Source organism: Bacillus rossius, chromosome 2 (genome assembly GCF_032445375.1).
Source record: "Bacillus rossius redtenbacheri isolate Brsri chromosome 2, Brsri_v3, whole genome shotgun sequence".
Lineage (NCBI taxonomy): Eukaryota > Metazoa > Arthropoda > Insecta > Phasmatodea > Bacillidae > Bacillus > Bacillus rossius.
The window spans coordinates 130166758-130192181 of NC_086331.1; the positions used below are offsets into that span (position 1 = coordinate 130166758).

Genomic DNA, 25424 nt, shown 5'->3' on the forward strand with positions numbered 1-25424 from the left:
CCGGTAGCTCCACGTGTCCTATGAGAGGTACCCTGCTCCGTGGTGTGTCGGCGGCGTCTCTCACCGGGCTGCGGCCTGACGGGCCCGCTATTCTCACGTGGTGGCACCACTGGCACGTGTACCACCCGTCTTGAAAGGAGATTATTTCGGACTTCGCGAAACACGCCGTGTGCTTGAACGCGCGACAGTTCCGGCACCAGCCTCCCTCCCGCGTCTTGCCCTCACACTCCGCATCCGTGCACTTCCCGTGTCCCGCCTCAAACTGATCCGCCCGTTCTGCCTGCTCGTGGTTCGGCTGCGCTTCATACTGTCCTACGCACACGCACGTGTCCGTCCACGAAGAAATCGCCGTCCCGCTCACCTGGCGCGGTCGCGCGCACATAACACAATATAAGCTATTCTTTTGAAACAACTCACTTGCCTTAATCGCGCCCGGATTTTTGTCAAGTCCGTGGTTGTCCGACATGGTCGTGTGGTGGTGAGGCCGGTCGATTGCCCCTCTTCCCTTCGCTACGCGACGCGACGCGGATGGCGGTACACACACACACTGACCTGGCCCGGCTGCTGTTGTCGCGAGGAATGCGGCCACCTGGCTGCTCGCAGCGAATTCCTGGAAGCGCGCGCCCGGCTGGTCACGTGGCCGGCGCGCCAGAGTCCCGCTATGCGCTCCGCGCGAACAATAGTTCCAGCGCGAACTTTAGTTCCGCGCGCTCCGCGTAACAACCGCCTATCTCACACGCTCGTACAGGTCTGGTTTTCGCGGAAGATGTAACTCGCCCCACGCTCTTGGGCGCCATTTGAGGGCTGGTCGCGCATTGCCGGTGATTTCGAGATGTTAACTATGGGCGCCACCACGTGGAAGGGCACGTGGACCCGGCGGAGTCTCTCACTCAGGGCGTGACGTAGCCCAAGTGGGGACGAGTTACCAGCCCTTTCTATCCTAGCTACCCAGACCTGGCCCGCTCTAGGCGTCGGGCACGCCACACTCCTAGACTCACTCACCACGTGATTAAATAAGTACTCACTTTATATTTATTCTCCAGATTTAATTTCACTAACACGTCTCTCTACACGCCCGTTACACGTTACACATTACACGGTTAAAAAGCCTGAGGCACGAATCGGTTTAGGTGAAGGCATGGTCCGCACACGTGGCCATGCTGCAAAGTTTACTTATTACCCGGTGATGAAAGAAACTCGACTGAGACAATTAATTAATTAAACAGTCCGCTGACCGAGAGCTGCCCCGAGGATGACGAGCGAAAGAGATTCAGAAATACTTAACGAGACAGGATTACTTGGTCAGTGCAGAACAAAGGTTGAAGTCCCCGGGGTGCTGGCGCGTCTGCTCTCGGTCAGTGATGAAGATCGACTGGGCTGAGCTCATCGCTCGCAGGTGGCAACATGGCGCCCTTCGCGCCAACACAATTACCGTTACTGTATTCTACGACTCCGTGCCCCGGCGAAAGTTGAGTAAATTACAGATAAACATTAAAAATATATAAAAATTACTGACAATGGAAAGTTTGTTACTATTTACTTATTTAATGATAATTCATATAAAAGCATTCCTATCCTCGTCCAAGTCCGTGCCTGTTCGGGTCCGCCCGGGCAACGTCTATAGTTATTTAAGGTAACTTATTTAAATTAAAGAAACACAAGTAAACTACACAGCACTGGGGCGAAGATGGATGAAAACAACAAAAAGGCTTACAATTAATATTAACATAGCAATTTTAGGGATCGCCGCACTGCTTCTAAGCGCCCTCTTGTGGTAGTTCGTGGCGCGCAATTCAAACACACGACTACGTACATGGCGGTACAAATGCCGGGGAAGGGGAGAGGAATGTTGAGGAAACGGAGACTGACTAGGCTCATGGGGCGTAGCCCCGGCTGACGTCAGTACCATTCTGTCAAACACGTAGCAAAAATTTGTCAGATGCAAAATGCTATAAGCATCATTAAAATTTGAACACTTTTATTGAAAATTGTAGTGACATGTTATAAACAATAATTATTTTAACTTGATAGTAGTGTGAAGTAGGGAAGTCAGGGACAGAATTCAGGGTAGGGTATAGGGTGTGTGTTGATGAAAGACCACCATCTAGGGGAGACATGAGCTGTATAATTAGGCCAGATATGACTAAACACTGAATTATTCAAATTTTTTAAACTAAAGAACAATTACTATTTTTAAGTTTAATGTATGTTTATATACAAATAGTCAATCAGTGTGAAGGCCAGTAAAATCCTGATTATTGCTAAAGTAAATTCTTGGAGTGTAACAAGTTATATTCAAAGCAGAAACCTTAGTGCTGGGTACCAGTGTGTTGCAAATGTAGGATTATACTTCAGTTACGAATTTTTATCTCACATTCAGAGAGGTTGTTAGACACACACAACAATCTAAGCAGGAAAATTTGGAAAGAAGTTGGCTATGCCGTATTGCACGGAACCAGCCCAGGATTTGCCTGGAGTGATTTCAGGAAACCATGGGAAACTGAACATAAGAATGGCTAAACCAGAATTCGAAGTTGGTTCCTCTAGAATGCCGGTCCAGTGTTTCGGATTTCTGCATTTCATTCAGATAAAGTTTAACGTATTGTTGTTGACTGTGTCACACTCTCTGCCTTACACATGTATGTCGTCTTGATGCTCATCAATAAGAGCTAATGCAAAGGGTTGGGACTGAACCACTGACCCTAACCACGAAAGAGACCATGGTAGATGAGTGGTCACATCACCTCCTACCACTGGTAGACTCAAACCAGGACATTTTGCAAGTAGGAAACATGGTGAGCATTATAATTAGCCACTGGGTTTTCTTGGGGTACTGTCTTTCTCCCAAAAATGCATTATGTCTCTGCTCCATTTCAACCCTTATACGTACTTGCCTAATGACCTCAATCTTGACAATCAATTAAACCCTCATTAATTTATTCTTTTTTCACCATGTGAGTGTCAGGTATCAACATCATGAAACTAATTGTAATGTAATGTGTGAGTTACTTATCTTTTCCTATCTGCTTCATTCATTAAACATTATTCTCATTTTTTAATCCCATGTATTTAAAACATACTTTACTGCAACAATTAATATTATATAGTTTCACTCAGGCTACACTATTGAGCAAAAGCATTACCATACAAAAGTGAATATATTTTTATATTTGTTTATTACAGTTGATACTATTATACAATTCTGTCAATTATGTAACAGAATATACATTTACATTAAAAATATTAAATATAATATCTTTGCGAAAGAATGGCACATTATGTGAAAGGTCATACCTCTCAAAATTCAAATGTATACAAAATGTTTCATAACATTAGTTGATAAAAAATACTATTGTATAAAGACTAATATATCATAACAAATTCCTTTGTATCATATAAATTTCACAACAATGCACAAGAGCAGTTATCACTGAATTATGAATCCCAAACTTACAAAAATCCTGTCACCAAAATTTTATTAAGTTAATTTTTTTTATATTTCTTTTTAAACTCCACCTAACATCTCAAGGCTGTCTCACATGCTATGATGATTTGTTTTTTGTTTTGTCAACATTACAATTATTTAATGGCTTTTTCTGTTAATTTTATCACTTGCATGACCTTTTACACCCATTATATTACTCTTAATGTAAATCTGTTTAAAAAATTTGTGAAAGAATAAATGCAAGGGAAGTATCATGTTGAAAGTTACCGATATATAATATTTGGGACGATGAAGTTCTCAACGCAACACGGCTTGTGAGACCGAACCTTAAGTGACAAAAAATCAGGAACACTAATTGTATTTTTTAAATAAAAGAATTTCAAATACCATAATTTTTTCCTGCAGGTACAAAAATGAAGTTTCACAACCAAGTGCCATCAATACAATGTAGAACATACATTGTAAACAACAAATATTTAAAAAAAAATGCATAGCACAAAGTTGCCAATTATCACCACCTCTCCTAATGAACTTTACTGATATGTACCACACAAAAAATGTTAAGCATTGGAAATATACCAGTTATATAAATATTCATTAATATACTTTCAATAAGTTACTCTGATTTTATTGAAAACAAATTTAAAAATTTTCAAGTTTAAAAGTCAAAGTGATTTAACAAAAGGTATGACACTGGAAAACACAATCACACTAGTCCAGATAAAGAAGGGTTGTACATAGTAAGAACTCTAAACAATATCCACAGTTCTAGTTAACAAGTATTTCTATTTTCACTAACCTAAGTGAGCATAATATTTACATAGATTAAACACATCCTGAAATTCTGAAGTTAGTGTTAATAAAATGTTATAGTATAGGTACTGAACAGTGAAATGACAGGTGCTAGGCATACTTTTATAACAACATAAGACTGGGGATAAAACTGAATGAAGGGAATATTTAAAAGAGGTCACAGCTGTATAAAATATCTATAATCATTGATTGTAAAAAAAAAAAAGTCATTGAAAAACAAAGCTGTAAACTTTGGTTGTAATTTAAATAAGTATGTGTGAAATAATTAATTGTTAATTATAAAAGACCAGTGCTAACAAGAACACTGCTAGATTAACTAATATAGGTGTAAATTTTGCTATGAAAAAGTATGCATGCTAATAGACTAAAAGCTGTAGGTAATTATCTCTCCTCAAGTCATTTTAGTATTAAATTGCCACCGTAAAATATAAAACATTTTAAATATTCTTCAACTAGCTACATGAAACATACAGGCACATGCATTAAACCTACACCAGATATAAGTTCAATACCTACAGTTCACTACGAAAGATAAACAGACAGGGTTTATACTTATGAAAATTCTTTTAAACAATTGATTGCCTTTTTATTCACACAACAGTATTTTGATTTAAAAATTTTTACATTAGCTCCCTTGTGATTACTTGTTCCAACAAAAAGCAATAAAAGCTTTTAAAAATGTTAAATTTAAATAAAATTTTGTAATTGAAAGATTTGGCAGAGAATATTTTATACTCAAATGCATTTAAAGTATTTGTGGTTAAAGTAAACTACAATATTTTTTATTCAAATAAATAATATAACTCATGGATAAATATTTGGAAAACAATAAGGTTGAAATGGCCTAATTAGGCCTAGATGAATTAAAAATAATTTTTGGATATCAGTTATATATACAGATCTCCATGAATCAATTAATGATTTATTTTTGTACCACTGTGTGTGTTAAGGCTTGATTTATTCGATTCTTTAGTGTTTAATTAAAACTGCATGCAAACTTAATTCTATTAGAAACAAAGTGTACAGTTATACTGTGTAGTACTCAAAGTTTGATATTTATTAATTTCTGTTTCAATTTATGACATAAGCATATAAAAGGATTGTTGCACTTTGTCATAAAACCAATAACCCCTTTACAATTTTCAAACTATATACACATATTACACATATAAATACATATGTATACATACTGCTGGGCAAATACACACTGGTGGATATTAAAAATAATTTAGCATTCAGATAAAAAAAAAATATGTATCATAAAATATTACAGTTCTCCAAACAAACCATGTCACATTTCCTAACAAACTGTACAAAAAGAGGCTATATCATACATCACTAAGCTTTGCAAGGCACAGAGATTTCGATATTTTTTACAAATATCTATAAATATTATGTATCATTTTAACCAGAACATGCCTGCGTGGTAAAAATTTTAACATACCGCAGCTATAGGTAATTTTTTTTTTGTAAACAGTAAACTTTCTCAGGCTTGATTTGTTTATGCGAAATATTATGGAGTTGACATTTATTTGTACGCTGAATATTACTGACAAATGAGGATCCAAAGTGGTTGAGCAGTCAGATCACCCAGATTCCAGTAACGGAAAGCGTGAAACATGGTGGATGTTGCCGTGGGCCAGTGTGTTTTCTCGGGTCATCGCCGTCATTGCCCCAGTACTGCCTCGTTCCACCTCGCACTTTCTTCACGCTGGCCTGAAGGGCTGATCTGTCCCTCCGAGAAAGAAGCTGGCTGCTACGAGTAGCCATGTAGCCCTGCCCTTGACAGGGAAACTACAAGTGGGTTTTGATTTTGATTTCTTATAAAGACACTTACGTGATGAGCCACAGGTTGCTGGACTACCATGTTCGAAATTCCGCCTAGCCTCAGCAGGAGCATATGCAGTTTCATTAAAAGGAGAAAGGGAGGGAGAGAGATAGAACAAACTTTCATGCTGTTGGCTTTCACATTATTTCCATTTGGTGGTGGGAATGGTAGATAGATTTGTTAGGATTTCAGGGTTGGGGGGAGGGGGGGGATACATCCCGAGTACGCCCCTAAGCCTCAGCGAGTTCCACCTGGCTGAGAGACTGTTTCCTACTCCTGTTTCCCTCCCCTCCGTGCCTGCACAGACTGTGACCTTCAAAGTGGCAGCATGCCCTATGTGAGTCAGTTTTTCCCTATTATTATGTTTTGGCACCCCTCTGTCGTAATTATTTTGTTTGTGCTTCTATCGCTCAGTTTCTGTTCAGTTGGTTGCGCTCAGTTAACTGTTGTATCCACGTACGAGTTCACGAGTTGTCGGTTAAGCATTTTGTCTTGTACGCCGATACACTTTGTGCAGTTTTCAGTTTTAATGTATACCTACAATGCTTAATATATTACTTTGCCGGGCCGCGTGGCCATCGTTGCATTCTTCGGAAGCATGGTTCGCTATTTATTGTCAGGTTGTTGTGACTTTGGAGTGTGCACCGCATGTGTCGATTTCCCCCAAGCCTGAGAGTCCGAGGTTACTCATAATTTCTTTCACATAACCATCTTTAGCTACTAAAATCATGATGTATTTTTACATAACTGCCCTTGTAATACAATACACTCAAATTGGCTTCTTTTTAAAGTGGTGAATATAAATACCATAAATATGTATGTACAATTTTTGATTAACTAGTGTCTTTAAAGAATCAACTGCTATGTTCACACACACATGGACACACAAAACGCAACATCAATGATTGTATTTGAGAGGTCGCACAATACCTTCAAATGAGAGGCAATACCCATTATTTAATCGTCATGTATCCTAATTATAATTTTCAATACACGAGATACATGTGCAAAACCCAATGATCTATAATAAATGTGATTTAAATACACAAGGACACCAACTTAGCAGTGTTACATTTGCTAATTTACATTTTTATTTCAGAACAAATTTAAAATTGTCTACTGTACTACTTAAATGTCTTACAAGTCAGATAAATCAGATTTGGAAAGTAACATTAAAGTTTGCTTATAAATCACAACATTAAAATATATATATGTATGAATGTAATGTATGTATATACACGTACACACGCACACATCAGCCATGTGAAGGACCCTCGGATGATATGTGAACATCGTAGGCCCTGTCGAGTGAGAGACCCCTACTTTAGGTACACCCTAGTCGTATTATGTTTTCAACTTATTTTTTCAAGATGAATCTGCAGCTACAGTTTGTCGGCCAAATCCGGACTCATCCTGTGAATATGTAGGTACATTTGTAATGGCCGATTACTTGTTATGTACAGTTGTAGGTTATAAGAATCACTGGACAGCATGCATATTTTATAATTTTTTTTGTTTAAATGGTCATGGATAGAATCAATAAATTGTAAAAAAAAACTTAATATTTTAAAGTTTCAAACCTATTCACTATTCATTTGTGTTAACATAAATAACAAACTTAATGGATCTATTTATTTTCTTTCCAGAGTCCAAGGATGTTGAGTGATTAGATCACATGACTCTCACCAAGGCAATATGGGTTCAATTTTTGGCCGGGTCAAACCCTGATTTTTCGCAAGTAGGAAACATGTCGAATGGTACCATAAACCGGTGAAATTAAGCTGGATACTCATTTTACCATCATATTTATTTCATGAATGCTTCATTCTCATTTTATCAAGACATCCGTCTCTAATGACCCCAATGTCAACGAGCTGTGAAGCCCTAACCCGTTAATTTTTTTTTTTTTTGATATGGGCAATTTACAGAGCTGGGAGTTTGAAATTAAAAATTGGCAAAAACATTTTTCTAAATCTCTGGTGGCACCACTATAAAATTGAACTTGGGATAGTAATTTATCACAAAATTATTTGACAGGTTTCAATATTTTTACTTATCACCAAACTGGCTTTATCCCCTGAAAGTAGCCTGCATCGCTTTTGAGTGAGCCAATGAAAATGCAGCTTTTACAATACATAATGTCAGTGATTCATCTGGAAATAGCTGAGTCCTGTTAAACACATTTCTTCCCACCAAAAAAAGAAATGAAGTATTTTGATGACTATCTTGACCCAAACATTTACACAATAAATCATCTCTTATAATGGTTAGATCATGTACTATTTTGCAAATACATTTGGTAGTTCGGAAAGTTTCAATTACAGCACATGTTGCACTTACGAGTTAAGTTTATTAGATTCCCAAAAAATCTCAGCAAAAATTTAAGAAATAAAAATGTAAATTGATAAAACATATTTTTACTACAGAACAGCAATTAAAAATATGGTTGTATTGTTGAAATCTTCATTAATACATCTCAGTAAATAAAACCAAACAAAAATTGATTAAAAATTAATTTGAAAACTACAGTCAAAGTGGTTTTGAATGACTCTGGTAACACTACTTGTGCTGCCGCTCACCTAGAAGACAGATCCAAGCACAATATTGTGGCACCATTAACTACTTTGTTCTACACTCACCCCTTCTTTCCCTTGCTAGTAGACATGATTTTAAACCAGAATCTGTCCACGCGAAACACAAGACTGTTATTTAATACAATTCATTGGACATAAGCCATTGCAGTTTTGCACTGTTTGTCATGTAAAAACTTCAAGAATGCAAAATACAGATGAAAACATAAACCCACAGAGAACAAGACTAAATCAATTGATGTCAAACTTTAAATATCAGACCACAGAAAATTCAGCGGAACGAATTTAGTCGATGGTTTGTGCCGGACGATAAAAACAGATGCCAGTTTCCAATAGGTCGCCACTCTGCTGTACGTGTTTAGTTTCATCATTGGGTTCGTAGTTGGCTATGTTGGCCAGTGATCTTGTCTGACTGCATTTCCTGTTCTTGATAGAACTTTCTCATCATTGCTAGCCCACTGTGTTCGCCTGTGCTGTTATTTTTTCATGACTAAATTCCTTCCATGGAAGTTTTTTGCGGTCTGATGTTTAAAGTTTATATCAGCTCATTTACACTTGTTCTCTGTGAATATCTTAAAATATTTTTTGCATGCTTTAAGTTTTTTTTCCATGACAAACAGTGCACAACTGCCATGATGTATGTCCAAAGAATTGTATTAAATAAAAATTTCCTTCATGAATCATTTAAAGAATTTAGAAGACTAACATTTCTGGTAATTTTTACAATGTTTAAAAAAAATATATATATTAATGTCTCAGATTTCATTTCATGAATGAAAATATTTGGCTAAATATGATGGGCCAACATCATTCTGATACCAATGATATTTTCTCGTTTACATCATAATGGCTCAGAATCATTTTGAGAATTTATATAGGATTATCTGTGAAAAGATATTGGCCTAAATCAAACCAGATAAGTTTCAGAGCGCAGCGAAAGGTTTTTAATTGGGCCTTTTTAGGATCACGGCCATGCCAGATTACCGATTACACCGGATAATCGAATGCTAATATAGTTTTAATGGAATTACGTACCAGGAAACAGGAAACTCTGAACTCAAGTGAAAACCGAAAGTAACGATAAACTACGAGCGAACTAAAAATGATGGCAGCAGAGTGACACAGAATTACTTACAATGCAATCCATTTTGACATGATAAAAATGCTTATAAGGCATTTTTACGAAAAGTTTCAAGATGAAATTATTTTGGTACAAAATTCTTTATAAAATAACAAAATAAACTGAATAAATGAAGTGTTTTATCGCATAACATGTGGTGAAGCAAAGATGCACGCACAGTCCTGCATCACATTCTGCACACATCCTCCTTGCTTCTTTTCGCCTTTGTGCTGTGCTTGCACAAGTAACACTGCTTTGTGGTTTGGCCTTTGCTGCTGTTGACGGCACTGGAGACGGAAGTGTCGAGCAGTCTGCCGCCACGGCGTTGGGGTGATGACAGATGACTGCCGCCCACCTTTTGAAGGGTTTCCCAACCAGACCGAGTCTTAACTGCACCAGCCTAATGTTCTTGTTAGTTCTGAGACCGTGCATTATTCAGGCATTCAACATTATCTTCTTGTTACTTCTGAGAATGTGCATTATACAGTGGTTCAAAAATATCACGTCCAAAATATAGAAAAAAATTTCTCAAACGATTTTGTTGTCTTCCTAGAACTATCGACATAACTAATCTGCGTGTCGCTGTCAAATTTATCCATTAACCCCATGTTCTGATTGTAGTCAACTACGGACCGAGGCTTCATTATGCTTTTATCCAAAGTCATTTTTGTCGGTTTTGAAAAAATTTGTAGCTATGAACAGTAGTACACATGCAAACCTCCCTTTTGTCATGCCACTTGTCAGCTAGAATGCTTTCTATGCAAGATACTGCACACTGGCCTTTTTTTTTTACTTTTTGTGGAAATCTCGGCATTTCTTTCCTGTTTGGCTGCACTGTTCCGCACGCACTAGTCTGATGTTCAAAAAGAAATTCTAACAGTTTTGGGCTTGTGTACCAATTTTGTCCTTGGTCTAGGGAGGGCTCCAGAAGTGTAGTCACAATAGAACCTGAAATGCAGAGATCACTGATTTGTCAATGTTTGTTTGACTGCCAGTGAAAACAAGAAAATCAACAGTCACAGAAGATGAACAGCTTAACACCTAATCTGTGACTCTTGAATGGAATGTATTGTTTCAAGAATAAACGACCCTTCCACACCATAATGCTCTTGTCAATATATAAATTCTTATGCAGCTTGAACAATGTCTTGAACTTCATTTTGGTTGTTATATTCAGATCAGAAAAATGTAGTAGACTGAGTAAGAGCGAAAAGTGATCCTATGAAAATATTTTCCCGACTATAGGAGTAGAAAGAATTGGGTCAGTTGACCAATTAATCATTGATAGTTATTAGCTGTGTGGGGCATGAGAATTACAGCTAAAAATGTGTAAATTTCTGAAACATTTGATTTCACTCATGTTTTGAGTAGTGATTTTCTTTCACTTAAAATCTTTCTGTAAGGCACGAGTGTTTATCTGATTCATCAACTATGTGCTAGACTATATTCGGCCAAACAAAATTTTGAATACATCCGATTTACTGAAATTTTCAGGCAACTTGAAATCTGATGTGAGCCCTGTATTAGAGTTGTCGTCAGAATGCAAAATCCTTGGTTAGAAGTTTTCATTGTTTTCCCAATGGAAAGAGTTTGCTGTATTAGGAGGAACATTTATGCTCACCTTTGTCTCTGTAGTGGCATCCATGGCACCAAGATAGGAAACTGCATCACTGTCAGAGTCTAATCACTTTCAATTTCATCACTTCCTGATTCCCAGTTAGGAATAATTTCTTGTAATTCTTTTTCTTTTGCAAGATGCGGCCATTATTACAAATATAGTTCTAAATAAATAAATGAAGTATAAACTAAATATAAAATAATACATATCACATACAAATTAGAGCTATCAAAACCACTTGGTAAAAGAGTACCACTAAAATCCCACTCGTAGAAGACTATAGAAAAACCTGGAACTGAACATTATTGGCTGGAACAAGCCACATGGATAACTACGTAATACACGTTCAATGACACATGCATAGCGATGGTATATGTTTAAATATATCCTAATTAAAAATAATTGCAAATGAAAAGTAATGTACATTTATAGTTCCGCAAAAAAATTGTGTTGTAAAATTCAGTTATGAAAATGATATATATGGGAAGTTTCCAGTGAAAAATCTTTTGTACCAGCTACTCAAAAAATTGCTACAAAATATTTTTACAAAAACAGTATTTTAGTATTCAAACCAGACATTTGTTCCATAACAGTTAAAAAGTTTATATTAATAACCTTTCTTTTTTCACATAGATCTCTGGCTACTGTAAAGAACTTATAAATCAGTATCTATGATGCAAACATGAAAGCACTCTCAAAATAAATAAAAAGGCACTGCCATTCTATAGCTGTGCGACTGTTGCTATCGCTCTAAACCCCACATAAGAACTTGACTATGCTGCTATCTGTGGCATTGTTTCACCACCTTGTAAAACATGAAAAAAAAAAAAAAAAAAAACCTCTAATAAATCACTTTTAAATCTTTGGTTGGTTGTAAAAACACGTAGAACATAGCAGCACATTATACTGCATACAAAATGTAAAATGATGGCCATACTGATTAAAGATATATTTAAAACGTACATTTACCTTCACATTATCCAACACCAATAAAAACATGCCCTTACTAGCCAAAGGATTAATGGGCTGTAGCATAATTTGTTGCAAGTGTTTCCTGAATTAGTATTTATCTGAGGTACCAATGTTGTGATTTTATAACTTCTCAAAAAGTCATGTGATAAACACAAACGTGCAAAATTAACTTATTTGACCATGATTATAATTCTGGATTACAATATAAATTTCAATTACTAGGTAATTATTATTTCATCCAAAATGCAACAATAAATAATTTATATAAAAAAATTTAATGTCATTTTTAAACCAGAAATATGGACTTTTTTTTAGCATTCCATTAAATTATTTTCATTACTTTTTGCTAGATTGTGAAAAACTTATTTTTTATTTATGAATCACTAAGATAATTCTTATAACAAATGATATCCAAATATATCATAACTTCTGAATTTGATACTCAAGGCACTGTCCAAAAACAATGTTACTCTACCATTTTGTTACGAGGGGCTTGTGCAACAACCGTCGCCACGAGGTGCAAAAAAACCTTGTAAGGTGTCTTTCGCAACAATAAGAGCCACGCAGCGGACCATGTCGCTAGGGCAGCCAGCGACAATCCTCAAACCAACGCAGCGAGCCATGGAACTGCTAGGAACACTCCCGATGGTTTAAAACAACAGGAGCAGGGACACGACAGAGCTTCCATCCTCGGTCGTCCACCTGTCGTCATCGCCCCGAGGAGCGGCGTCAATGATCGAGATGGCTCCGTCGAGCATCGATCCCTGGCCGGACGTGTCGTTTGCCACTCGTTCCGACATCTCGGGTCCACCGCAGGTATTCATGACGGTGTGTGTGGGGCGAGACTCAACGAGGTTCCTATTAGGCACTCTGTGCTGCTCCCTCTCTGTTATTAATATAATATATATATATATATATATATATATATATATATATATATCCGTACAATATATTCTATAGTGACAATCTGTAGTACAACCTGTAACCATAACGATTCTAATGCTTCATATAAAATAACTGAAACCTCCATGTCTTACTTTGATTAAACTTCATAACACGTCATACGTTGTGTTAAATTACGTTGTAATTAATGAAAATATAACAATTTTTACCTCTCAAATAAATTAAAATGTTTTTTAGAAAATGCAGACGCAGTTTGTAGTACAGGAATTGTATTTTAGATATGTTTAGGCTTTCATATTAATATAATTATAATGGCATTTAGTGCATAGACAAATAGTGTAGTTTTGCAGGTTTTTAAATGATGCTACACATTTCTATTTTGAAAAAAATTTTTCACTTAAATTTAAGGCAAAGAATGAAAATTCCTCAATATTTTACATCACCAGCAGATGAACTGCTCATAAGTGGCAAAAGCTGAAATGGTCCCTATTTAGTAATTTTTCTCAGAAGTTATTATGACCCACCTACACCGCAATTAGTATACATTAAATATTTCTAAATTGTTTTGGCAGTCATTTAATATAAAGCTGCATGAAGTGAATTGAATGACTAAGGGTTTATTTAAAGTCTCAGCACTGAGACTACAGATGAATGAGGGCTGAAACAATGATATGCAACAGTGTATTGGTGGGGGACACGGAAGTACCCAGATAAAACCCACCACCTCACAGCAACGTCCACATTTCCCACTAACAAAGAAATCCTCGAGACCTCACTGGGAATCAAACCTGGATCACCATGTTAGGAGGTTAGTGATCTGGCAACTCAACCACCTGGCTGCATAATACTTTTTCTAGCTTTGGATACAACAGTTTTTATTCACGAAGCTAACAAGAATCTTTAAAAAGTTTGTTTTCTGAAACATTGAAAGTTCAACTTTTCCATATCAACATATTTCATTCTACATATAAAAACAGGACCACTAAGGCAGAGCTGATCTAGCATAAATTCATTGGCACAGGTTAAGTAAAACTGTAAATCAGCAAAATAGACTGTCATATAATGGGTGTGTTCATATTCATTTAATGAATGAAATATCCAATTGACTATTTTAACCAACAATCTACAGAAACGTTAATTCTGTCTCTAGAACTTCTATGAGCCCAATATTCCGGCGTACCAGCTTGTTTTATCGCAAGCCCACCCCGCCTCGATGCTATGTCTACTGCACACAAAAGGGGTTCAGTTTTAACTCTCGGATCTGTCAGAACCTTCAAACAATTAATGGAGTGTAAGTTACATCTCATTTCCACACCCCCCCACTCATGTCTCGGAATGCGTAACCGCGTCTATGCCACGTCGTCACCGTTCCTAGCCACTTGTTCACCATCAACTCTGCAGTTTCCACTCCTCCTCTCCCAACACATAGTTTCTTTCCCCCAGTTTAGGCACCATCCTTCACTCTTTTACATGGAACCCTGGTTTCCTCTGCGTGTGCCTAGTGTCCAGATAGTGTGATATGTCCAACTACTTATTCACGTGCTTTATTTTCATCTAGATTCCTCCTTTTTGAGATGCACTGCCTCGGTTCATTATGAGCAAACTATAATTATACACTGTTTGGTGGTAGGTGCTACCTAGCTACAAATGTTCTTTGGTTCGCAATCTTCAACCTCTGCCTTAGAAATTTTTGTCTCGAATCATTTCCTCTGGCAAGAAATTGACAAGTTTTCAAAATTGTATATAAATTTATTTTAATAGCAGACGTCTTCCGAAAAGAAAATATGTCCTAGGAAAGCATATTGGACTACCACTACTGTCACCAAAACAAGCATAAACACAGCGCAATGTGCGGTGCAACTGTATCTTTTAACGGGCACTAAGTCCATTTGACACTAATTTCATAAGGAAAAATTATTCATTGAAAAGTTATACATGAACCATAACTTGTGCAATAATAACCCAACTGAATTTTTAACACGACTATGGGCTTGGGTTTTCGACAAAGTTGAAACTCGTGAAGTGTGACGATGTCAGAACTTCGAAATGGGAACAATGTGGAGGTGTTTGCATGATGATAATTTTCCATTACGAGCGCAACAGGTCGCGAGTACCGACGAGCCGTGAAGAGCGGGGTGTGGCTGTGGAAGTCATCTTCGGAACTATGTTCCGCACTTGGTCCGTGCCACCGAAGTCCGTGCTGAGCATCGTTCGGGAGGAGTGCGCTACACGGCAGGCACCACGACTACGAGACGACTCGCTCTGGAAAGACCCTCACTTTCAACGATCTTTAAGGCCAGTGTCCAACGAGTCATCAGCCGCTTAATCGAGGGGTTTACATTTGTGTCATTATGTTTCCATGTCAAACAGATCTAATACGAGTTAGTTTGATAAAGGATGGATCATAACAACTGTTAGCTGCAATGAACTTGCAGGATTTTAATGTTTCAGTAATTATTAATTTAGGAGTTAGATCATTTGTATCTGTCTTATGAATAATCTTGTAGTGGAAATAATTTTTGTCTCAGAGCCATGTTCACCAAGTTGCTTTAAGAGGCCACTCCAGTGTTTCAGGGGCACTACGCAACCCGCGTTAACCTCATAAGATTCAATGTTATTTTCATTTTGCTTATAACTAATTAACTAATATAGATTTTTAAATGATGCTTGCTTGATATGTAAGACAACGATGCTCTTATCAAAGCCCCTTTCTTCAAAAACGTGCATAAATTATGGTTTTATACTAATCTTTACTAATATGTATAAGTGTGTTGTCTAGGTTTGAACCATAATTTATGCACATTTTTGATGAAAGGGGCTTTGATAAGAGCATCGTTGTCTTACATATCAAGCAAGCATCATTTCGAAATCTATATTAGTTAATAAGTTATAAGCAAAATGAAAATAGCATTGAATCTTATGAGGTTAACGCGGGTTGCGTAGTGCCCCTGAAACACTGGAGTGGCCTCTTAAGGGCCCCGCCTACCTGGGCACACACGCGGTGTGCAGAGCTTCAGGAAAAACAACGCAATTTCAAAACTACTCAAGATATCCGAGTGGGGCCTGTTTACGAAAAGCATTTAAGAGTTCGCTGAGGGCCGAAAAGTACTTTTAATTTCGGATTAAGTTTTTTAACTGTATTTTTAGAAGCGTTAAAACGGCTAAAACGCGTGTTTTCAGAGTAATTTTTAGGCATAAAACAATCGGTACAGATTCTTGAAAGCACTTAAGGGACTTGCATAACACCTTTATCTTCATTTCTCCACCATATAATGTTACGGTCACCGCTCAAATTTCACAGTTATCCTGTGACGTCGAGACAAATGCGCGCCAGTTCAGAGGAGACACCGCGCTGGAAATACCAGCAAGCGTCGCGCTTATCATCCCGTCTCACTAACACACATACACCCCTGACGAGGCTTGCCCCTTAAGGCTCCATTTAGACTTTTTGGAGATTACTTGTAATATTTTTACTATTGTATTGATTTAACTTTTTCACTTCACTGTTGTAATAATAACTCTCACTTTTACGATGAGGAGCCAATAGAAGTTTTTTATTTTAGAATTGGTTTGATAATATGTTTGTATTCACGATAAAGTTAGAATCTCTGTAAACTTCGACATTTCTTTATTTATCGTGTAGGTTTGGGGAGTACTCCCAGTAATTGCACGCAGCTGTACTCATCTTCAAGAAAACATCAGTGGTCGTTTGACTTTGAAAACATTTCAATAAACATTTTGTGTGTTTCTCACAAGACTGTTTTAGTGTTCACTCTAACCAACCCTTCCTCTTGTTATCCCTCAGGTGGGGTGGGGGAAATGGGGGGCCATGGGGGGGGGGGGTGGCAAAAATCTCGTCATAATGGTTAGGATAAAGGTTGGAGATGCATTTTATTGTCTCCGAGTACACTAAAGTCTTATGTCATTGCTAGACTTAATTTCAGCGGTATGGATGCTCTCTAGTTGAGTTTCAAATCAATTTGAAATTAAAGAGTCCCTTTTAAAGATCATTCATTTATCCGTGAAAAAAATCTGGATTTGTTGTAAAAACTGAGGACTGAACTATTGTTATCTAAGTAGTTTGTTGTAATTAAGTAAGTAATTAAAGATTGTTTTTATGAGCTGTAGTGATAAGTTTTTTAAAATTAATTTCAGTCTACAGGTTTATGGTAGTTAAAACTTCACCCAGAAAATGTCCTGTACAGGACAACGAAACTTAGGATTCAGTCCATACTCTTTTGATCTCTCGCTGCCATTCTGCTCTATCGAGCGTGTTAAATTCAGAGTTTACGCTCCCCCTATGCCTTGATAAGTTTAATGATAACTGCGCAGAAGTAAAACCTAAACCCCCAAGTTACATTTGACTGGAATATTTTAGTTATTTTCATATCTTCTTAAAACTATTTTAAACAATAACCATTCCCTCCATTCATTTTACAGTCCTCGCAAACCAACCTCGTTACATTATTACAGCATGCACTAATTCCCTTTATTTACTTCTAACAGGATATTACTACATTTCCTGGGAAAATCAATAATGTTCATTTGAAAATTGCATGTTTTTTGCAAATGCAATATAGAAAATAAAACAACACACATACATTCACCAAACAACATACTTTTTTGTAGTTGGTTACATGGACAGCAGTAAGTTTATTTCTACACCAATATGCAGGTGATTTGGTTCAAAATTTTGTTTTCAGTTTTTCTGTTAGAACTTTAAGTATCATGTGTGTATGAAGTAACAGTTGCACTTTCCAAACTGTCGTTCTCACTTTTATGCCCATGGGTAAAACAGGAGGTATAAGAAATTGGACATTTGTCTATGGTGGGTTTAAGCAATAAGATTGTCAAGTAGGTGATTCCTGAGCAGCCACTACATACAACACCATCTTCAGAACAGACGATCGGCCCAAATTATTTTCTCCTCTGTGTGACATTTTGAAGTGGTTTCTCACTCAGATTATACAAAAGCCACTCTTCAGTTCATTGGTGGTAGTGTGTTAAAATGCTATGTTTAGAAGGGACAACATATTTAACATCACCAACAGTCACTTTTGGAATGATGAAAATCTGCATTCTACACAGCAAAATATCTTGGGTATGAGGGGATGACTTTGTTTAAGACTATGTGATTGGACTTCCAAATTATGCTAATCCACTTGAATCGCAACAACTACCTCCAGTTCTTACAAAACATTTTGCCCAAATCGTTGAAATACTTCCAGCTTGCTTTTCACGAAAATGTGATTTTTACATGACAAGTGTCTCGGTGTACTTAATGCTGGCTGAGCAAGAATATGTGCACATATACTTTCTCAGGCAATCGGTGGGCGTGATTGGTCCGATTGCTTGGCCACCCATCGCCAGATACTATGCCTGTGGGACAATGTCACATCTGTAGACACAGCCAAAACGTGTGTAAAGGAATAACAGCAGCGTGTGAACACGTGCAAAACACACTGGGAATGTTCGAGAGGACCCAGAGAAAAAAATGTGCAACAGTGTCAAACCTGCATTGAAGTTACTGGAGGTCATTTTGAACATCTTCCATGAAGATGAGTCATAATTATTGTCGACATCAAGTCTGAAACTTCGAAAGTCATGACAAAATCAATTCATAAGTTGTACTTTGGTGCCTTTGTAAGTATTTACAGTCCTATCAAACCCTATCCTTTCATCTCTCCTCGTCACTTTCCCGTGGGCAGCCCATCCTGCCAATCAACTGTGCGGTCCCCATGTAACGTTCTTTAGCACCTGCAACTTCAAGGGAGGGTATTTGCACACACATACTCCTTGACAAAAGCTTTTGTCTCAATGTGCTTTATAACCTATTAATTTTTTACCAAACAGTCCTTACACCCATCATTATATCCTTTCAATAACAGTAATAAATTAATAGTAAAATTGTTTATTTCCCATTAATCTTAAGGGACAAAGTGAAGTTTTAAAGCTTTTGTCGCCTACAAACTCTAAAAATATTCAGACCAATATTTTTCTTCCAATTTTATATTACCTCAAAGAAAGTTTTACATGGTTGTAATCATAGAAAATTCTACATTCCTTTCAAAAAAATATTATGCAAAAGGTCTCACACAATCTAATTTATTACATAATATATATATTTAGAAATACTTGAAAAACCACAGTGCAAAAGCATCAATAAATTTTGGTGAATGCCTAAAAAACTAGTTTGAGGTAGTCATAACTTTATAATTTACATAAAAATATTACAGCATTTAGTTTTATCATTGTGTCAGACCTCCGATTCCCAAGAAATTGCAAAACAAGGTGAAAGGAAACCTATAGTCTAATTTAACTGGCAAATTTCTTAATGAACATTTAAAATATTTAAAAAAAAAATCTGTTTAAAATAAAACAATCAAATATTTTTAAAACTATATGAAACTATATTAAAACATCAAACACTGCACGTCAACATCATGCAAAAAATCTAACAGTATTATTTTTTTCAAATTCTTACTTCAAACATTACTTACATACATCCATTAGCATTACCTGGAAAGTAAACTTCCCTTTTAATGCTCTGCTAAATGAAATAAACATGTGACTATAAATCCAAACCATAAAAAATATATTTCAATATTCTTACAGCATATATTACTTTCAGATATATTTTGGTTTTAACCTTGAAGTAAATTTCACCTTGTAATGCTGTGCATTGCAAAGTGGACATAATATTAATTGTACATAATAACAATATCTCAGTAAATCCTATTTTGTTCACAAAAACAATTTCCATATTCAACTTATAAGAAAATAAAATGAGTAGAAAATAAAAATATCAAAACATTCCACTTTCTTTAATAAAATGACTACCAGATTCTTTACAATAATTTGAATAAAGTTCTGCAGAAAAGCTCTCATCTCCAGAGCACATTAATCACTACCTAAATTAATTATACGCACACACATAAAATGCTAACGAACTTTGTACAATATTAATCACTGTCTGTGGATGATTTAAAATAAGCTAAGCTTCAAAATTAAAAAGGCCGCACTAGCAGTTTAAATATAAAACAAATAAATAAAAAAAATTTATTAATAAAAGTATAAAATGTTTAATGTCTGGAATGACAAATTTGTTTACAATGGCAACATAAGGAACAAGAAAATTTACCGCTTTCTCTGCACCTAGACATTAACACCAATGAAATGCCATGCCTCTGAAAAAGCAAGAAACAAAAATAAAGATTCGAAAAATTCTCTAATTACTTTAGCAGTAGGAGAAAAATAAAAAAAATTATGTATTTTACATAATTTCTGGAATAAAAATGCAATAGGTGCAAATTACAGTGTCAGTAAATAAAAATAAATGTCTAAAATTAAGGGGACAGATAAAAGGGATTGTATTGCATTTGATTTTACTTTGCATGGTTGTATACAAAATGACTAAATTGATAGGACATCCAGACTATAATAAACACAGGCCTGTATTTGTCACAATATGATTATCTAATTTAAACTCATTCCATAGTTAATACAAAAATAACTGGGTTATCACGGTGAAAACAGTCAATAATTAAACATAAGAAATTCAAATATAATATAGCCTACTGCCAATAGTAATATCAATAAACTCTTGTCTATAATTATAAAAATTTATTTGAAAACACTGATCATTCAATTAAACAATAAAACCAAATAATAAAAAGTAGTTATACTTTGTTTCAAAGAACAAATATGTTTTTTCAAACTGTAAAACTATCAAAAACTGAGGTATGCACAAAATAAATCAACAAAGAGGACATAAAAATTTCATAAAATCCAGAGGACGGAATTTTAACTCCCAACACAATGATACTATCATTAGTAATTCATTAAATCATAGAAAATATTCCCAATTCAGCTGCTTTATAAATATCATGTAAAGGAACAAACAATGAAGGATCTTTGTTTTTACTTGAACAACAAAAAGAGAAATTAACTTATTGTTTTGTGCGGGCACAATGTGATGTAACTGTGTATTATATTATTCATAATAATTAGGCCAGTGATGTTTTACATGACAGTCAAGCACATTACATTCATCTAAAAAACAAGTAGTTGCATGTTAATTTACAGTTAGTAAAATTACTTATATACATTTAATAACAAAATAAAACATACAAAATACAACAATCAAAATGTCTGACCAGTACTTCAGCTTGCAATTGTAAAACATTGCCTGATCACACTATCATGGGTGATGATAAAAACCCTTAATTGCATAATGCTATCCTATTAAGAAATTTAAGACTATTTAAAATCAGTTGCCTCATTTTCTTACACCTAATCTGTATTACTTCAAACTAAAATAAAAACGAGTAATAAAAGTTTATTTGATAAACACAAATATTTCATGGCTTTGGGCTGACACATAAATGGACACATGAAACGTATCCTTTTCCTCCAAAGAATACACTTTGGAACAGCACGATGACACAATTGGTTGAGCTAACTTTTTGTTTTCACAGCAAATTCTTAACATGCTGCACCTAACACAATTTGTATTTTTTTTTTGTGATGTCATTTCTGCATATCATGCTTAAACAGAATATTATTATGATATAAAATACTCAGACCAGCTACTTCTTTTTATGATCATATATGTAAAAATTAAAGGTGCTTGCCAGTTCATTACGTACTAAAATCTGCGCAAAAGTTTTAGTTGCCAAGAGTAGTGTATAATTAATTTTTTTTAAGACTAAGAGAATAGTTAATTTCTATGCATTAGTAAACTCAGTTGGAAGAATGAACAAACAGGTGATTATGCTCATAGAATGAGCTTCTATTTGAATGTATGCCTATCCATGCTAGCTTTTATCAAATTGCAGTCATGCAGTCTGCTCTTTGCAGGTATACAATCAGCAATGAACAAAACAGTAAAACCTCTATATAGCAAAACTGAAGGGACTGCAATATTGTGTGTTAGTAACAGAGGAGTTCTTTATAAATAGAAGGCCAGAAAGTCCTCAATATTGTCTTTTCCTCTATTCCTGGACTCAAATTATAGAATTTTGAGTGCTTTTGTCACAAAATCTACACTGCATTTTGTTAAAGCAATTAGTTTCTAAGATAATTTTTTAAAACTTATTATTCTATTCTATTCATAATAATAAAGATGTATCAAGCTCCCATGCATGCGGTTACCCTCCCAACTTACTAAACAATAGTTACGTGAATATAATTACAGTTAAACTTCCAGTAACAGACGCTTCCCAAAAACAGACATCCCCAAACAACGACCGACTTTCAATTCTCCGGCACACAGATACTAGTTCTTATGAAGCTAAAAAACTCTACTTAGCAGACATTCTGAAAAATGAATACAAACACCAACAATGGGCAATGTTTCCTTTTTAAATTTCTCAATAACATGCACACAACCCTACACCTTCAATATGGCAGCCATTTTCAAAGATAAAAATGTTGTTCACTTACATTTACGTAATTGAAAATGTACGAATTTATTCATCTTAAAGACAATCTGAATGTTTGACATTGATAAGAGTAATGCACAGCCATGAGTCCTAATTTAGCTAGTGGTGCCACACAAATTGTGAATTGAAGTAGAACAAATGCAAAGCAGTAATTTTATTACTGTACCTTGTCAGCATAATAAGTGTTTGAGGAAAAATATGAATAAAACAATGATGCACGCACGGTTGAAAGATCATCTTTTCTTGTCATTAGCTAAGGACCTAACTTCTAAAATTTTGTCTTCTGCACAATTGGGGATTTGGTGGACATATCACTCAAATGTCAAGTGAAGGTCAAAGGTTCTATTCCAAACCCCGGCAAACCCCGGCATAGCCCATAAAATCTTTGTCTCATCATCCAAAGCTTATGTGAAAAAATATATAAATTTTATTTAACACTTATATTTAGTTATCACAGTATCATAGCCATAAAAATCTGCATAAAAGTTGTTTAAGATGATAAGCTGGAATTTTATGAAACAAAATTTAAAACAAAAATTTTTTTACTGGATATAGATTTTACCCACAGTTTACATGTAGATGTTTTACAATGATTTCAAAAGGTATTTTAGCATACAATTTACATTAATTTTTTCATAAATTAACAACATGGGGTCAAAATGCTATTCTAAATTCCTTTAAATCATTTTACTTTTCATAAAATTATATTTCTACATATTTTGAGTCCTTGTGTATCCAATCATGAGTCAGATAAAAACAATAAAATTTCCAGAATCAAGGATTTAAATATTTCAATACGATAGGCAAAGATTTTATAGTGACTAGAAAAGGCGTATGATTGAGACAGTTTGGTAATTTAATTAGATAACATTTGTAATCTTGGTTGGTGAAACTGGCTCTAAACCTCAGTTAAATCATTAAAAGTTCAAACAGCAATGTTTATGACTACCTCAAAACAGTCTTACTACTGTTTACCTGTAAATTAAAAAAATAAAAAAACTGCACATGAGTTAAAACCAAGGGAAAGAATTACTTTCCCAATAAGTGTGAAGATGATCACATCTACAGAAATGACATCACCTGGAAATGCTACTTTTATACTGTGTGTCAGATTTCTGCAAGCTTAAGAGCAATATTTTTTTTTCTTTTTCGTTTTTACCAAAGTCAATGTTTCCAGTTATTCTTAAAGTGGCGTGGCTTGGTTACAACCTCTATTCGCCAGCTCAACCACATGAAATTCAGAAATCGACAGTTGCACTCCACTACCTTGTACTACCCAGGCTCACAGATATATGGCATGCAGTATAAAAAAAAACCCTAAAATTAACAGGCTCAAAAACGAAACACTCCTTTCAAAGTATTGTTTAACTTACGAGTAAACAATGATTACGTATATAACTAACTGGAGTTAAAAATTAAAACACCCAGTTTATTGCACTAAACACTTGGTGGGGTCCCTTGCTTGTGCATTAGCCAGCACAGTCAATTTTTTAATAGCAAACAGGAACCATTATTAAAAATAATTAAAACTAATTGTTTTCCTCTAGCATTTCTAATGTGATATTAAAATTGGAATAATCTAAAACCAAGAAGTGATGTATTGTACGAGTAATAAAACAGATGTAAACTCAAACAGATAGGTACCTTCTTACAATTTGTGCATATTAATTTTTATGACCAAAACACAGCCAATGATAGATGTACATAAAACAAAACAATCTTTAAGCTGTAAATTATACTATTTCTCTTGATTTCAAGAGCTCAATCTTCATTTTATCGACCAGGCACGGACAGACCAAGCCATTGCTTGTTAACATTTTTAAAATGTTAACAGCTTAGCACAAATCGCTCAGAAACGTTGATGTGATAAATACAATAGCCTAGTCCTGTCCATTAGTGCTTGGACCGGCGGCAATGTGTCAGACGCTTGTTTCACATCTGTTTTTCACTGAAGAGGATTTGAACAACTCGTCCTCTTTTTCTGTGTCAGGTTGTTTTTCATCTACAAAGTTAATACTTTCTGCTTTATACCAGACTATTAAATCTACGAAGAATGCACACAGCAAGATGGCTCCTGTTGTGCCTGAAAACAAAAATATTTGAATATAATTTATGGAAAGCACATTACTTAAGTATACACTTTTAATATTTTGATTACAAACAGCATGAAACTGTTCATATAGAAGTTGAAAATTAACTTTTTTATTTCAAAGCCGAATGTTGAAGTCAGATCACAGTTTAGATTACTACACCAGAAGATCATCTGGTAAAACAGTTCCAGGTATGATGATAGTAATGCAGAGAGGAACTCTTTCTGATAAGAGATTCCTACCAATACACGTATAAAATTATAAAATATGTTAGAATCTCATATACTTACAAATTAAAATGCAAAATACACATGTATATGGGAAAGCAAGACTTCGTTATAAAGTTTTAGATACATAAAAGTTCTAATGGTAAAATTTCTTTAATACAAACTCAACGGGACTTTAATGCCGATACTTTGTAAAAGGAGGTATGCATTGAACCAATACCAAAATCACTTAAAAAAAAAAAAAAAAGGGGGGGGGGGGGGGAAGGGTTTGTCTGTAAAGTCGGTTTACGGACGATAATTTTACGTGATAACGTCATAAGAAAACATTGATGAAAAATTGCATACTTTTTAATCTTCAAATATTATTTACAGTT

General features: G+C 35.5%; 1 protein-coding gene across 4 annotated transcripts in view; it reads right to left on the reverse strand.

Annotated features, from left to right (window-relative positions):
* Positions 1-20093: 20093 nt before the first annotated feature.
* LOC134529835 (solute carrier organic anion transporter family member 74D-like) overlaps positions 20094-25424 on the reverse strand; it is a 105635-nt gene continuing 100304 nt past the window's right edge. For all 4 annotated transcript variants that reach the window (XM_063364324.1, XM_063364325.1, XM_063364326.1 and 1 more), the window contains one exon: positions 20094-24816. In XM_063364324.1, the coding sequence (XP_063220394.1) occupies positions 24653-24816 (164 nt within the window). In that variant the 3' untranslated portion in view covers positions 20094-24652. The remainder of the gene's footprint in view (positions 24817-25424) is intronic.